General features: G+C 49.0%; 5 protein-coding genes across 5 annotated transcripts; 2 read left to right on the forward strand and 3 right to left on the reverse strand.

The window, feature by feature from the left end:
- Positions 1-5,387: 5,387 nt before the first annotated feature.
- CTA1 (peroxisomal catalase A) lies at positions 5,388-7,258 on the reverse strand. The gene is made up of 2 exons (XM_024463979.1): positions 6,778-7,258; positions 5,388-6,722 (listed from the first exon to the last, which is right to left on the reverse strand). The coding sequence occupies exons 1-2, from the start codon at positions 7,025-7,027 to the stop codon at positions 5,455-5,457; spliced, it is 1,518 nt and encodes a 505-aa protein (XP_024328310.1). The 5' UTR covers positions 7,028-7,258; the 3' UTR covers positions 5,388-5,454.
- A 604-nt stretch (positions 7,259-7,862) lies between these two features.
- On the reverse strand, positions 7,863-9,557 carry VC83_00285 (uncharacterized protein). The gene is made up of 2 exons (XM_024463980.1): positions 9,293-9,557; positions 7,863-9,206 (listed from the first exon to the last, which is right to left on the reverse strand). Exons 1-2 carry the CDS (start codon positions 9,438-9,440, stop codon positions 8,476-8,478), a joined length of 879 nt encoding a protein of 292 aa, XP_024328309.1. The 5' UTR covers positions 9,441-9,557; the 3' UTR covers positions 7,863-8,475.
- Positions 9,558-9,906: 349 nt separating this feature from the next.
- Positions 9,907-11,148, forward strand: RER1 (retention in endoplasmic reticulum protein 1). The gene is made up of 4 exons (XM_024463981.1): positions 9,907-10,234; positions 10,291-10,408; positions 10,465-10,764; positions 10,820-11,148. The coding sequence occupies exons 1-4, from the start codon at positions 10,166-10,168 to the stop codon at positions 10,903-10,905; spliced, it is 573 nt and encodes a 190-aa protein (XP_024328308.1). The 5' UTR covers positions 9,907-10,165; the 3' UTR covers positions 10,906-11,148.
- Positions 11,149-11,369: 221 nt separating this feature from the next.
- Positions 11,370-13,155, forward strand: VC83_00287 (uncharacterized protein). Its single transcript, XM_024463982.1, has 2 exons — positions 11,370-11,810; positions 11,866-13,155. The coding sequence occupies exons 1-2, from the start codon at positions 11,540-11,542 to the stop codon at positions 13,011-13,013; spliced, it is 1,419 nt and encodes a 472-aa protein (XP_024328307.1). The 5' UTR covers positions 11,370-11,539; the 3' UTR covers positions 13,014-13,155.
- Positions 13,154-14,138, reverse strand: ARL1 (Arf GTPase arl1). Its single transcript, XM_024463983.1, has 2 exons — positions 13,994-14,138; positions 13,154-13,909 (listed from the first exon to the last, which is right to left on the reverse strand). Exons 1-2 carry the CDS (start codon positions 14,066-14,068, stop codon positions 13,439-13,441), a joined length of 546 nt encoding a protein of 181 aa, XP_024328302.1. The 5' UTR covers positions 14,069-14,138; the 3' UTR covers positions 13,154-13,438.
- Between the last annotated feature and the right edge of the window lie 161 nt (positions 14,139-14,299).

Genomic DNA, 14,299 nt, shown 5'->3' on the forward strand with positions numbered 1-14,299 from the left:
AAGCCTGGTTAGTCATGGAAAGTCATGGAAAATAAGAGAACTACACTCCTTTGGCATAAATAGGATTGCCCTTTCCTTAAGAAAGGGCAAGCAGGCAATACAGTAAATCGACTAGCACATACTTCTACGTCTTTTCCAAGCTTCCACGCATTGATCTTGTTATTCTCTGTTTTTGAAAAGTCAGTGAGGTGCTAACCTCTGACTTACCCCTGAGTTCTCAGACTCAACATTTGTTGCAACTTGTCTAAACCACTTCACCACATCATACACCTGATTGCTGCGTTGTGGAATAGTCTAAGCTACAACCCTTTGGCTCTGTTTCCTAAGACAGTGTGTTGTCTTAGTAAATTCATCCCTTCCTTGGGTGGCTAGATTCTCATATCTGGTGCACCCACCATTACATCGTGCCTAGTGGACTCTTGGGAACTCACTCGAGTCCTCAGAGTCCTGGACTCTTAGGACTCTTCTCATCATCCTGCGAGTCCATCACGTGCCTAGTGGACTCCTGGGAACTCACTCGAGTCCTCGGAGTCCTGGACTCTTAGGACTCTTCTCATCATCCTGCGAGTCCGTCACGTGATACTTTCGGAACTACTATTCCCCGCTGCCTCTCCAGGTACCAGGGCCGGTCTCATGCGACCTCCCTCCTTCCTGTCCTGTAGTTGGCCAGCCTTCTTGTTCCGTCGTAACAGCGGAGGATTAGACACAAAGGCTTTCCAAGTAACACGTTACAGTATTGTAAGGATAACATATTGAGTTGAGCACGAAGCTCCTATCTAAGGAAATACTATCTACTTATATAGTGGCGTTGTGCCTCATGGGTAATCTGGATAGTTGGTGGATAGCTAGATATTCAGGATAGTTCGTGGATAGCTCAACTATCCAATATCCACTAGTTTCTGCAACTATCCATTAGCCCAGTCACATGGCAGCCTACCCTGCTTGCCCCCTGTGACTCACACGTCACGTTACTAGGCCCTGGTCCTGTAACCATGATGTCACGTTACCGTAGCCGTAACATCATACTGACATTCGTTGCACTCAGTTTGCTATCAAACTCAAGAGCAAACTTAGAAATCTCCTCCTCAAACCTACAAGTCACTATACATATTTTGGCTTGTCACACCAACAACAAGACCAATACTACTCAACGATTGCTGCAACACTCAATGATTTATTACACATCATTGCTCCTTAGTTACTGGGCCGATATGACCACATAGCATATCTCTACAACCCTCTATGATTCATTACATGACATCACTCCTTAGTTACTGGGCTAATACTACACATGACATATCTCTATCAACTAGAGGCCTAGTAACATGAACGATAACTCCAAAAGCTTCTACAACCCTCTATGATTCATTACACGTCATCGCTCCTTAGTTACCCACAAGATTGGTTAAGTTATGACATAATTTGTCTATGACATAATTTGTCTATAGGGGTACTCTGACCTTGGACCTCCTTTTACTTCCTATAGGCTACGAACCTAAGAGATGGTTCTATGGGATTCTCTTACGTCGACTACAGTTACCAAGCCTGGTAAGTCATGGAAAGTCTTGGAAAATGAGAGAACTACACTCCTTTAGCATAAATAGGATTGCCCTTTCCTTTAAGAAAGGCCAAGCAGACAATACAGTAAATCGACTATCACATACTTCCACGTCTTTTCCAAGCTTCCAAGCATTCATCTTGTTACTCCTTGTTTCTGAAAAGTCAGTGAGGTGTTAACCTCTGACTTACCCCTGAGTTCCCAGACTCAACATTTGTTGCAACTTGTCTGAACCACTTCACTACATCACACACCTGATTGCTGCATTGTGGAATAGTCTAAGCTGCGACCCTTTGGCTCTGTTTTCTAAGACAGTGTGTTGTCTTAGTAAATCATCCCTTCCTTGGGTGGCTAGATTCTCACATCTGGTGCACCCACCATTACGCCAACATTGATCATTTTCCAACACAGACTTTACAAATGAGCTACATTCAGAGTCGACTGGGAGGACTGGCAGTTCGACATGTCAATCCAAGGCTTCGACCAAACTCTACAAACAAATTGCAGACAGCAGAAGAAATTCTCGAACTTTTGGAAAAAGTCTTCAGTGATCCCGATCGAAGGCACACAGCTCAAACTGAGTATCGAAAGCTGTATCAGAGAAACAACACCTTTGCAGTGTTCTGGGCTGAGTTCCAAAGACTCACGACAGAGCTTGATTACTCTGAAGAAACTTTGCTGGATGACTTGCGCTTCAAAGTCAACCAACAGATGCAGAAAGCCTTAGTGGCTGAAGTTGGAGCTACTACACTTCCCGAGTTTGCAAAGAAATGCATGCTCATCGACCAGAACATCCAGCGGATCAAGGAACAAGAAGACAAAAGGAAGCCAAAGTCATTTTCGAACAACATGGGCCAAACTCAAAATCAGGGCCAGGCACTTCGAACTTCAATCCCTCAACCTACAATGGATTCGAACATGCAAAACAAGATGCAGAAGCTGTATCGACCACCGCATCAAGATTCAGCAAAAGAAATGCTCATGAAACTTGGGAAATGTGTAATGGTGGGTGCACCAGATGTGAGAATCTAGCCACCAAGGAAGGGATGATTTTACTAAGACAACACACTGTCTTAGGAAACAGAGCCAAAGGGTTGTAGCTTAGACTATTCCACAATGCAGCAATCAGGTGTATGATGTAGTGGAGTGGTTTAGACAAGTTGTAACAAATGTTGAGTCTGAGAACTCAGGAATAAGTCAGAGGTTAGCACCTCACTGACTTTTCAGAAACAAGGAGTAACAAGATGAATGCTTGGAAGCTTGGAAAAGACGTGGAAGTATGTGATAGTCGATTTACTGTATTGTCTGCTTGGCCTTTCTTAAGGAAAGGGCAATCCTATTTATGCTAAAGGAGTGTAGTTCTCTCATTTTCCAAGACTTTCCATGACTTACCAGGCTTGGTAACTGTAGTCGACGTAAGAGAATCCCATAGAACCATCTCTTAGGTTCGTAGCCTATAGGAAGTAAAAGGAGGTCCAAGGTCAGAGTACCCCTATAGACAAATTATGTCATAGACAAATTATGTCATAACTTAACCAATCTTGTGGGTAACTAAGGAGCGATGACGTGTAATGAATCATAGAGGGTTGTAGAAGCTTTTGGAGTTATCGTTCATGTTACTAGGCCTCTAGTTGATAGAGATATGTCATGTGTAGTATTAGCCCAGTAACTAAGGAGTGATGTCATGTAATGAATCATAGAGGGTTGTAGAGATATGCTATGTGGTCATATCGGCCCAGTAACTAAGGAGCAATGATGTGTAATAAATCATTGAGTGTTGTAGCAATCGTTGAGTAGTATTGGTCTTGTTGTTGGTGTGACAAGCCAAAATATGTATAGTGACTTGTAGGTTTGAGGAGGAGATTTCTAAGTTTGCTCTTGAGTTTGATAGCAAACTGAGTGCAACGAATGTCAGTATGACATAGCTCAGCTTCTTACTTTATCGATGTGAGACTTTAGAATCAATTCTTTGTAGTCTAAAACACGAATCTCCCTAAGCGTCGCTAGGCTCATAACCTATTGTAGGAAGGACCAAAATATTACAACCCTATGTAAATTGTGTGGTGTGTCTAGTGACTGACCTTCGGGCTTTTGCACAACAGGCAGGAAAACTCAACAGTAGACTACAGTATATAGAATGAATTGAATTACTACACTACCTGCAGAGCCTACGTATTATTTATGTCGTTTAGAGGGCCTACTTAAACGCCCTAAGTAACAGAAGAGTTTGGGCCTAAAACCTAATGCGTTAGAGTTCTGAGGCAATCTGCTCATGCTAAGCGCCAATTAGGGAGCCTGACGATTACACAAAGGAAAGCTGCCATTCTCTTTCCCTTAACAGCTACGGCCTAGCACTAGTAGCCTCGTGACTTATGAGTTATGTTACTAGAGCCTAGCCCTGCTAGTGTTAGAACTGTGTTCCTAGTAGTACGCTACACATGCGTAGCCTATATACCAATTGTGGATATATAGGGGCTTTGCCCCCAATAGTTTCTCAATCAAGTTGTTAAACTCTAAATATGTGCTTAACAGCTAGCCCCGTACCATGACATCAAGTTACTGTAGCCGTAACATTGTTCTGCACAATCTAGACTATGTAATCTTAAAGCTTGATGTTCGACTTCGTACACTAACGCCTACACTAACTCTACCTGTGATTTAGGAACCTAAAACTCCACATAATGTACTTAAGACACAATCTTAATCAACGTACGTTAAAGACCGAATTATGCAACATTAGAATAGTACTAACTTCGCTTTTACAAAGCATTAATTAGGTTGCGAAAGGTGTAGCAAATGCAATACACAAATTGACGTTATTACAAGGAGAAAACGCTACACTTCGTAAAGCAAATGACTTTAGTCGATGTCGTCGTACAAAGAAATGTCAATTATAAGAAGGAGGAGTACTACTGTCGAAGAGGCTTAAAGAGAGGCTAATATACAATTACAAGCTATTTGCAAGAAAGTCGAAGCAAACCGAGCTGCAAAAACGTTGTTGTAGATGTTGCGGACAAACTAGTCACAACATACGAACTTATCCAAATAAAGTAGATACATCTGATGATTTAAATGCCGAAGAGTTAGAATTGATGATTTAAATGCCGAGGAGTTAGAATAGTTCAATTAATTAATTGTACGATGCAAAACAATCGGCGGTGAGCTTGTGTAGGCGACTCACTTGTGAACTACATTAGTGATTATAAACTCTTATTTTTCTTATAGCTACTGTGCACTCTCCCTCACTGTAGTTTAGCAACGTCACTCTGTCGAACAGGATTACTAACGGGAGCTAACATAAAGATGAACAGCTCTGAGCGACTAAGGACCAGACCTATGATTTATTTATAGTGATTATAAAAAAGCCTCTATTTTATTTATAGCTACAGTGATATTTAAAACCAATCTCCCATTCTACGCATATTTCTAGCGGGACTTAGAAATATTGTCTTTGAAATCGATTTACAAAGCCCAAGGTCGTTTACTGTGCCATTACGCATTATGACCTACAAATGCAAGCATTTGCGCAACATCGCAGGTTTCTAGCGGGCCTTAGAAATATTGTCTTGAAAATCGATTTGTAGAGCCCAAGTCCATTCACTGTGCCATTGAGCATCACTGTCCCGCGAAAGATATTTTTTGTCTTGTCGCCGAGACTTCCACTACAGACGTCGATTGGGAATGTTCTCCCTGGAAGCTTGCCTGTGATGATCGGGTCTCCCAGTGAGATATAATATATACATAACAGGGTCTTGCCGAACGAGCTGCTGGATGATGCGTCATCACTGTCACTTCAATCACAATCACAAGCACAGAGTGTCACAGAGCAATTCAAAACTTGGAAGTAAACTTCATTCAACTAACAACATAGTCCATTCTCAACCCCCCACACCTCTCTACAAACGGCTCTCCTTCTGCAGCGCCGCATTCTTCTCCGTCACAGTCTTGATAGCATCGCCCAACGCCTTATCCACACGCGAAAACATCTCATAAGTGCGCTGCCTGGTATCCTCCCTCGCCGCAGACAAATGTCCCGAGACATTCCCAATAAAGTTAGCCTGCTGCCCCTCAGTGCGTCCAAGGACGTCCCACAGACCCTTAGCCTGCACGTAATCATCAGCCACAACCTCGTTGAGGTGCATGACAGCCTGCGCGGACCACTTCTGGTGGGGGTCGTTGGTGATGGGCGAGTGTTGCTTGTAGGTCAGTGTGCGGTAAGAAGATGGGTAGTTGGGGTTAGCGCCGTAGTTACCGTTGACCGCCATGGCGCCGTCGCGCTGGAAGGGGTTGAAAGCGCGGAGGGGCGCATTGACGGGGATCTGCTGGTAGTTGACACCGAGGCGGTGGCGGTGGGTGTCCGGGTATGAGAAGAGGCGGGATTGGAGGACGGGGTCGGCGGAGGGCTCGACGCCGGGGACGAGGTGGGAGGGGGAGAAGGCGACCTGCTCGATCTCGGCGAAGTAGTTCTCGGGGTTCTTGTTGAGGGTGAACTTGCCGAAGGGGCGGAGGGGGACGTCCTTCTGCGGCCAGACCTTGGTCAGGTCGAAGACGTTCCAGCGGAATTTCTCGGCCTGCTCGGGCGAGAGGACTTGCACGTAGACGGTCCAGCTGGGGTATTCGCCCTTCTCGATCGACTCGAAGAGGTCCTGGGTGTGCCAGTCTGGGTTCTCGCTGGCGAGCTTGCCGGCCTCCTCCTTGTTGAAGGTCTTGTTGCCTTGGTCGGTCTTGAGGTGGACCTGCACGTAGTTGAAGGTCCCGTCAGCCTTGTGCCACTTATGGGTGTGACCGGAGTAGCCATTCATGTGGCGGTAGGAGTATGGGGTGCCGCGGTCAGAGAAGAGGTGCATGACCTGGTGGATGGCCTCTTGGTGGGTGGAGAGGTAGTCCCAGAACATGGTGGCGTCCTTGAGGTTGGTCTGCGGGTTGCGCTTCTGGGTGTGGATGAAGAGAGGGAACTTTCCTGGGTCGCGCAGGAAGAAGATGGGTGTGTTGTTGTAGACCCAGTCCCAGTTGCCCTCCTCGGTGTAGAACTTGATGGAGAAGCCGCGTGGATCGCGGGCAGAATCTGCAGAGCCCTTCTCACCACCGACGGTCGAGAAACGGGTGACAGCCTTGGTCTTCTTGCCAACAGTCTTCAACATGTTGACGACGGTGATATCGGAAACTGGGAAGTAGGTCAGTTATTTGTCAAACTCATTTAAAGCCTGCATGCAACTTACTGTCATGTGTAACCTCGAACTCGCCATAGGCACCGGCACCCTTGGCGTGGACAACGCGCTCTGGGATACGCTCGCGGTCGAAGTGAGCGAGCTGGTCGATTAAGTGGAAGTCCTGGAGAAGGAGCGGGCCATTTGGACCTCCTGCTCTTTGGTAGGCCTCGGCATGGTGAACTGGAGCACCGTTGGATGTGGTATAGGTAGGCTGTTGGTCGTACTTGAAGGTGGAGGCGGGCGACTCGTCAGAACCCATGGTTGCTGTGGTTGTTGCTGTGAAGCGGATATATGAGAGTAGGTTATAGCTTCTTATACAGGCCTGAGGTCCAGTGAATAATAGACTTATTCAGATATGAGAGAAGAGACGAATAAACGGTGAGAGAGATGATTATTCTAGGTCAAACAGAGATGGGAGAGGGGGAAAAGAGAAAGGAGACGGTGAACGACGCAACTGTCTATATATACTCGTATATGGGAAGGATGGCGGAACTCGAGCGGTACGTAATTGAGTGTACCTACACTCATACTGGTGGTATGGGGGGGGGGGGCGGGGCTAGGTCCCAGGGCGGGGTACCACAGTGGCCCACCAATCAGAGCCGTCGATTTGCAAGCAACCCTCCGTTACCGTCTCGGACTTTGGCCAGGGACTTTAGCCAATGTAGCCAAGAAGGAAGAAGGCCTTAAGGCCACAAGGCCACCACATCTGCCCCCTCCATAAGCCCGTTCGGGACGTTCAGACGTTCAGACACACCTCTTACAAGTTCTAAGAGTACTATGATTGGTTGGTTTCTTTATGTTCCTCGGTCCTTGGCTGTTATAGTATTCAAAGATGCATCCAGTAACCAGAGCTGTATGTTAGTGCGAGTCGTACTCGACAGAATATTAACCCGTACAGTAGTCAGTTGTCCCTATATCCCTTCTGCCAAAGATATACCAGCTACCAGTCAGTACTAAACGTATGGAGTACGTAACTTAGAGTAGTATCCCTATACTGGTATGAGGGTAGAGACACGACCTCAGTCCGTCCTGTTCTAGCCTACAGCTCTTACCAAAGCAAGTTATATTAACTTACCTGTTAAGGAAAGAGACCCCCCGCACGTACGTTATTCCCGCCGGCCGGATGACGCCAGACTCCGCCTTTATCAAGCAATCCAGCAACTGTGCACTAACGGTGTCCCGCCTATCAAGCAATCCAGCAACCGAGAGCTTTATGTAATTAATAGAAGCTGCGCTGAGTAATATGGGCTTATTCTAGAATAGGGGATTTGGCGCAGATTCCGGATTTTATAGCCCGTTTTGCGCAAATATACGCCAGCGTTACTAGTAACGCTGGTTTGGTTCGGCTCAGGTTTCCCTTTTTATAGCCCATCCTGCACAAATTGCTAATGGTAACGAACGGTTCACAGTAACGTTCGACAGTAACGCAAATCCCCGTTTTTATAGCCCATCCTGTGCATATTGCCAACAGTAACGCTTCACAGTAACGCTGGCAGTAACGCTCGCAGCTTCCGTATTTATAGTCCCTCCTACGCATATTGCTAGCGCTACTAGTAACGCTAGCATTGAGCGCAGATTCTCACTTTTATAGGCTACACCATCATATATGGTCTCACAAGATCAGTGGCTGCATCATTGGCTAATAAATGGTTCCATGCGGCATCCAGCAGCGTCCGGACAGTAGTATACATCTCTCCAGCATCCACCCTACTGGTCCACCCACTGCGGCTTCGCCTTCTCCGCAAACGCCTTCATCCCGATCTTCTGATCCTCACTGCCGAACAGGCTGTGAAACACACGCCTCTCGTAGTCAATACCATCCCTCAGCGTCAAATCCTGGCTCTTGTTCACCACCTCCTTAGCCGCCTGCACAGCCACCTTGCTGTACCCAGCAATCGTCTCGGCCGTGTCCAGCGCCGCCGTGATGAGCGCCTCGTAGTCCTTGAAGCTCCTCGCCGCCACGCCCCACTTCTCAGCCTCCACCCCGCTGAAGCTCTTTCCAGTGAGGATCAGCTCCATAGCCCTCGCCTTGCCCACCGCAGCAGTGAGGCGCTGGCTACCGCCGGCTCCAGGAATCGTGCCGAGCTTGATTTCGGGTTGTCCGAAGTTCGCGGTCTCAGTGCAGTAGAGGATATCTCCCATGAGAGCGAGCTCGCAGCCGCCGCCGAGGGCGTGGCCGGAGACGGCGGTGATGAGGGGCTTGGTGAGGAAGGTGGTCAGGTCGGACCAGGACTCGATGAACTTCTCGGTGTAGGCTTTGGAGAAGGTGAGGGGGGCCATCTCTTTGATGTCTGCGCCGGCGGCGAAGGCGCGCTCGGAGCCGGTGAGGACGATGGCGCGGACGGAGGGGGAGGCTTGGAACTCGCGCAGGGCGTGGTTGAGTTCGGTTATGATGGGGGTGGAGAGGGCATTGAGTGCCTTGGGGCGGTTGAGGGTAACTGCGCTGGGGTGTCAGTTATATTTGGTTTTTCAGGTAGCTAATGTCTGCATCATGGAGTCCATCTGATTGAATTGAAAAGCTTACTTTGTGCAACGCCCGGGCGTGGCTCAGATGTGAGGATAAGCTCATACTGCTGTTTCGCTGATGCTGAGAAAGGACGTGTTACTCTTGGCAGCGACGACGGTCTGAATTGGGAGACTCTGGGCCTCATACATTTGACAGTATTCATCATGATAGCAACTTTATATCTGACAACCTGGCAAAATAATGTATAAATGAGCACTCTCGTGGAGAAAGTTGGAGTTTTGGAAGCTGTCTTAGCTTCTTCCCCACCCGAGGATAGACGGGCCCCCCACGTCATGAGTACCCTTGTCAGCCATCTTGAGCCGAAAACACGTGCTAATAACCATAAGCTACTGTGATTCTGGCCCTAAGAATCAGGCAGATGAGGCACCAACATCCTGAAACCCGTCCTGTACATCGATGGTGTATCTCGCCTCATATTTTTATATGTGATCGATACATGAGTTTATGCTGTTGTGCACAAATTCCGGGGTCCCATGCTCGATCCACTCAACAAAACTTTTGAACATTACTCCGTACTGTACCTCCGTATTATAGTAGTTTTGTACGGGTAGCTTACGGGCCACGGCATAAGTAAAGGCCGTAGCCCCATAGAATTCTACAAGTTTGGTTCGTGCTCGGAAATCACACTACGTACACTGTACAGCCTGGCCAAGCCACGTGACTGAGAATGTGCCAAGAATAGCGTAGCAAGTTCGCTACACGCCGCGTTGTCCTGTCCGGATCTGGGCGAGGGCAAGTGAATAATTTTGATCGAGTCTCTTCTTGCGCCAACCACATTCACTTGACGACCACGACGATTGAGCGCCCGCGATACCTGCAGACTTTTAAGACTTTTAATAAACGATTGTTAGCCAGAATACGATACTCGAGATGGATTCGATGGAGCCGCAGCAGACCCCTTTTTGGGCAGTGTCGAAGCAGACGTCACGGCTCCAGCGCGTATGTGATCGCTGAATGAAAGACTGTGGTGTCGGAGCTGACACTTTTTGTTTTAGATATATCAAACATACCTCGACAAATCGACCCCATTTACGGCGTACAGATGGCTTGGGACAGGATCTCTCCTCGTCATCTTCTTCCTCAGGATATTCCTCGAGCAAGGATGGTACATTGGTTCGTCGCATACATACTATGATATCTACTTGGCCACGAGCTAACTCTCTATATAGTTGCGTACTCTCTAGGAATCTACCTCCTCAACCTCTTCCTCGCCTTCCTCCAGCCCAAATTCGACCCAGCGAACGAGGCCATAGACAATGAGATGGAGGACGGAGAGGCAGGTGGCCTACCGACCAAGCAAGGAGACGAGTTCAAGCCATTCATCAGACGGCTGCCCGAGTTCAAGTTCTGGCACTCCGCCACCAGGGCTATCGCCATTGGCTTCTTCTGCACCTGGTTCTCGATCTTCGACGTGCCAGTGTTCTGGCCAGTGTTGGTGATCTACTGGTTCATTCTATTCACATTGACGAGTATGTCTTCACAGAAACCCCATGTTCGAGTGGAATGCTAACGGTGAGCAAATAGTGAGGAGACAGATCCAGCATATGGTCAAGTATCGCTATGTGCCATTCTCGTTCGGCAAGGCCAAGTACAGCAAGAACAGCTCTTAGATCATCATGGAAGCGGTTGGTGGATGGTCTCTGCACGGATCGACAAGAGTTATGAGCTTCGCTGCTCGTGTATCATGTATTGGGGGACTTGGTTGGAGTGGACGGTCGGACAGAGGACGTTTGTGTTGAACGGTATTACCGTTAATGACAGTTTACATTGACTTTATGGGTCAGATAGGGTTGGAGAACTGGCATAGAAGGCATGGGATTGTTCCAGCCGGTAGAGTGTTATTATTAATGGGATTAATGAAAAAGTCAAACTCACGTACTTGTGCCGCCCAAATTCTACAGAGGGACAACCCTCTACGTATGAACGGCTAGCTTATTGATTGCAGCCCGAAGTGATTGAATGCCTTTTCTTAATGATAGTTAGTTGCTATAGTCGCCGTGGTTTTGCATATAGTCCCTCGTTGGACTTTTCGGCGGCGCGAGTGAATGGGCTACACAGTCGAATTAGATGTTGTAGTGTCCGTCGTCGTTCTTTGTGGTCCCTTTCCAGCCTTGCCAACCACAACCAACGCTAACCTAATTGGCACCGATTCGACCAGAGCGCCTCAAATTACTTCCACCTCAGCCTTGACTGAACCAGAGCAAGAACCGACAACACGACAATCGCTCCATCAATATCGCTGTGATGGCTACCTCAAGTTCGCGCGGGACAGATAGGTCAATTCATCAGGATTACATTGCACGCATACGATACTCAAACACCCTTCCACCTCCACCAAATCCCCCCAAGCTTCTCGAGATCCCAAATACGGGTCTATCAAGTGGACAATACACAACTCCCGGTTTCGCGTCGAGGTTGGCTCGGGAGCAGCCCTTGAATGTAGAGGCAGATGCTGAGCTTGGGATGCATATCGACCTGGTGGGAATGCCAGGAGTCTTCGACGGCGACGAGAGTTGTAAGTGCGCCCAATTCGTAGGATCCAGACTTCTTGGCTAACCGCATCGAAACAGCCATCCAAGCAGCCGTCCACGCGCCTGCACCGCACCCACACGATCGCGCGCTTCTTCGGCCCCTGAATTCGATAGGGAAGCCAAAGGTTGTAGACTCGGGCTCGTCCTTCCTCCGCCGCACGGAGTATATCTCCAGCACGAAAGGGCGTATGGACGACCATACGCCACAGAAGTCAGTTGTCAAGCGCGCGAAACCAGCCGGCAGATTTCAACCGCTTCCCAAAGACTTGGACAAGGAGTCGCCAGAGTACATCCTCGCAGCTGTCCAGCGCTCTTTCGAAATTGCGGCAGCCAACGTCGCGAACCCTCTACGTCTTCGTCACCCTTCGAAGCGCAATGTCAAGCTCGTCTCGTCGCATCCTATGGTCCCAGACCTCGATGCTTTCAACGACGCCGGTGGATATATCACCATCAAATTCCAGAACAACCCCGTCCCACCATCCACCACCTACGACACACGTCTCGAATCAGGCATGCTCCGACCCTTCGTCAGCTCCGCGGCCGCAACCGCCGTGCACGAAAAGGCAGTCGCAGCTCACGAGCATGACCCCAGCCGTAACCCGCACCCCGGCCCGAACCAAGACTACGAGTTTTTCCTGCCAGAGACCACTGTGGACGCCGTGAAATTCAAGCGCAAGTCTGATGTGTACGACGCCGACGCCAAGAACGACGACGGCCTGTACACCTACACCAACCAGTCCGGCGACAAGTGCTTCCGCTTCAAGCGCATTCGTGCGTACGAGACCAGCGAGGAGGTGCAGATCCAGGGCGTGGATCGCTGGAACTCAGAGGTGGTTATCGCGGTCAACGATGGCAACGATGGTGTGCACCAGCGCGCGGCATATATGTACCCGCTGGTTCTGCGCACAAAGATCCGCCCGCAGCGGAGCAAGAATATTGATCGCCAACGGTTTGGTGGCGAGGGGGAGGAAGAAGATACGGTGGATTTCTTGGATGTGATGGTTAGGGAGCCGGATGAGGGCGAGGTCGCTTCCAGGAAGAAGTGGGCTGAGTTCCCGAACGGAGATGGGGAGGAGAGCGAGGAAGAGGTTGTGGAGGACGTGAAGGCTGTGAATGGAAATGGGAATGGGGGTGCGTCTCATAATGAGCATGAGGTAGATGAGGATGCGGAGGCGGAAAGCGAATAGTTGGTGGGATAATTTGGTCCTCTATTTCGGACTATTCTTGTGATACTACAGAAGAGTGAGAGCATAGCATTAGGCGTCAGGTCGAAAACAAATAGGAATGCAAATAGGAATGATATAAAGGCGAAAAGGCAAAAAATATACTCTATTTTCAACACGTATCTCTATTTTCAACACGTATCTCTATTTTCAACACGTATCAAAGATACGCGTGCCTCCCAAAAGTGTGAAGTGGTACTCTCGGCGGCACACATGAAATATCCGATCTAAACGTAGATTATTATTATTTCGTCATCTGATTCAAACAGTAGCTGTTGCTACTTGAGCGCAGTGTGGTATATATATGCCCATGCCCCTGTAATAGCCCTCATCTATCCTTTCATCATACATTTCCACCCCCCCACCAACGCCTCGCCCATCCTACCCCATCACGACTCCGCCTGCACAGTCTGAACCAACCAATCCATGCCCTCGCTGACACCGCTCCCATCCACAGCACTGCACGCCACAATACTCCAGTTGCGGTCCCTCAGCTCGCCCAGCTTCAGCGCCTCGCTGATATCCCCCGCGCCCTTCGCACCCGGCTGGTCCTGCTTATTCGCAAACACGAGCAGCGCCGCGTCCTTGAGCTCGTCCTCGTTCAGCATCGCGGCGAGCTCCTCGGCTGCCGTGCCCAGTCGCTCGATGTCCGTGCTGTCGATGACGAAGATGACCGCCGCTGTGTTGGCGTAGTAGCAGCGCCAGTACGGCCGGATCGAGGTCTGTCCGCCCAGATCCCACACGTTGAAATTTAGATTCTTGTAGGTCACTGACTCGACGTTGAAGCCAATTGTGGGGATTGTTGTTACGACTTCGCCGATCTTGAGACGGTAGAGGAGTGTTGTTTTGCCGGCGTTGTCCTGCGCGAGCATGTGTTAGTCGTTGAGGGGTCAGGGGTGGGAGATGCGGAAGCGCGGAGTTGAGGGGGTTTAGGGGTAGCGTACAAGACCAAGGATTAAGATTCTGATTTCTTTCTTTGAGAAGAGGAGGCCGGAAAACCATGACATTGAGTTCCCCATCTTGTTCGTCCCCGTGCCTGGTCCCCTTTTAAGCCGACGTAGCCTGTTTCCTGCGCTGTTTTTCGAGGTGCGATCGCGTCGGCTCTGTTGAAAAGCTGGTGAAGACCTACATTACTAACAAGGTCGTCAGGCACCAAGGCATGCCGCTTGTATGGATCGGGAATGGCCCCAAATACGCCCGACACAGGGCGCTAGGCGCGTATCCCACCAGCGCGCTTAAGTGCCAAAGTG

Source organism: Pseudogymnoascus destructans, assembly GCF_001641265.1.
Source record: "Pseudogymnoascus destructans isolate 20631-21 unplaced genomic scaffold scaffold_1, whole genome shotgun sequence".
NCBI classification, from domain to species: Eukaryota; Fungi; Ascomycota; class Leotiomycetes; order Thelebolales; family Thelebolaceae; genus Pseudogymnoascus; species Pseudogymnoascus destructans.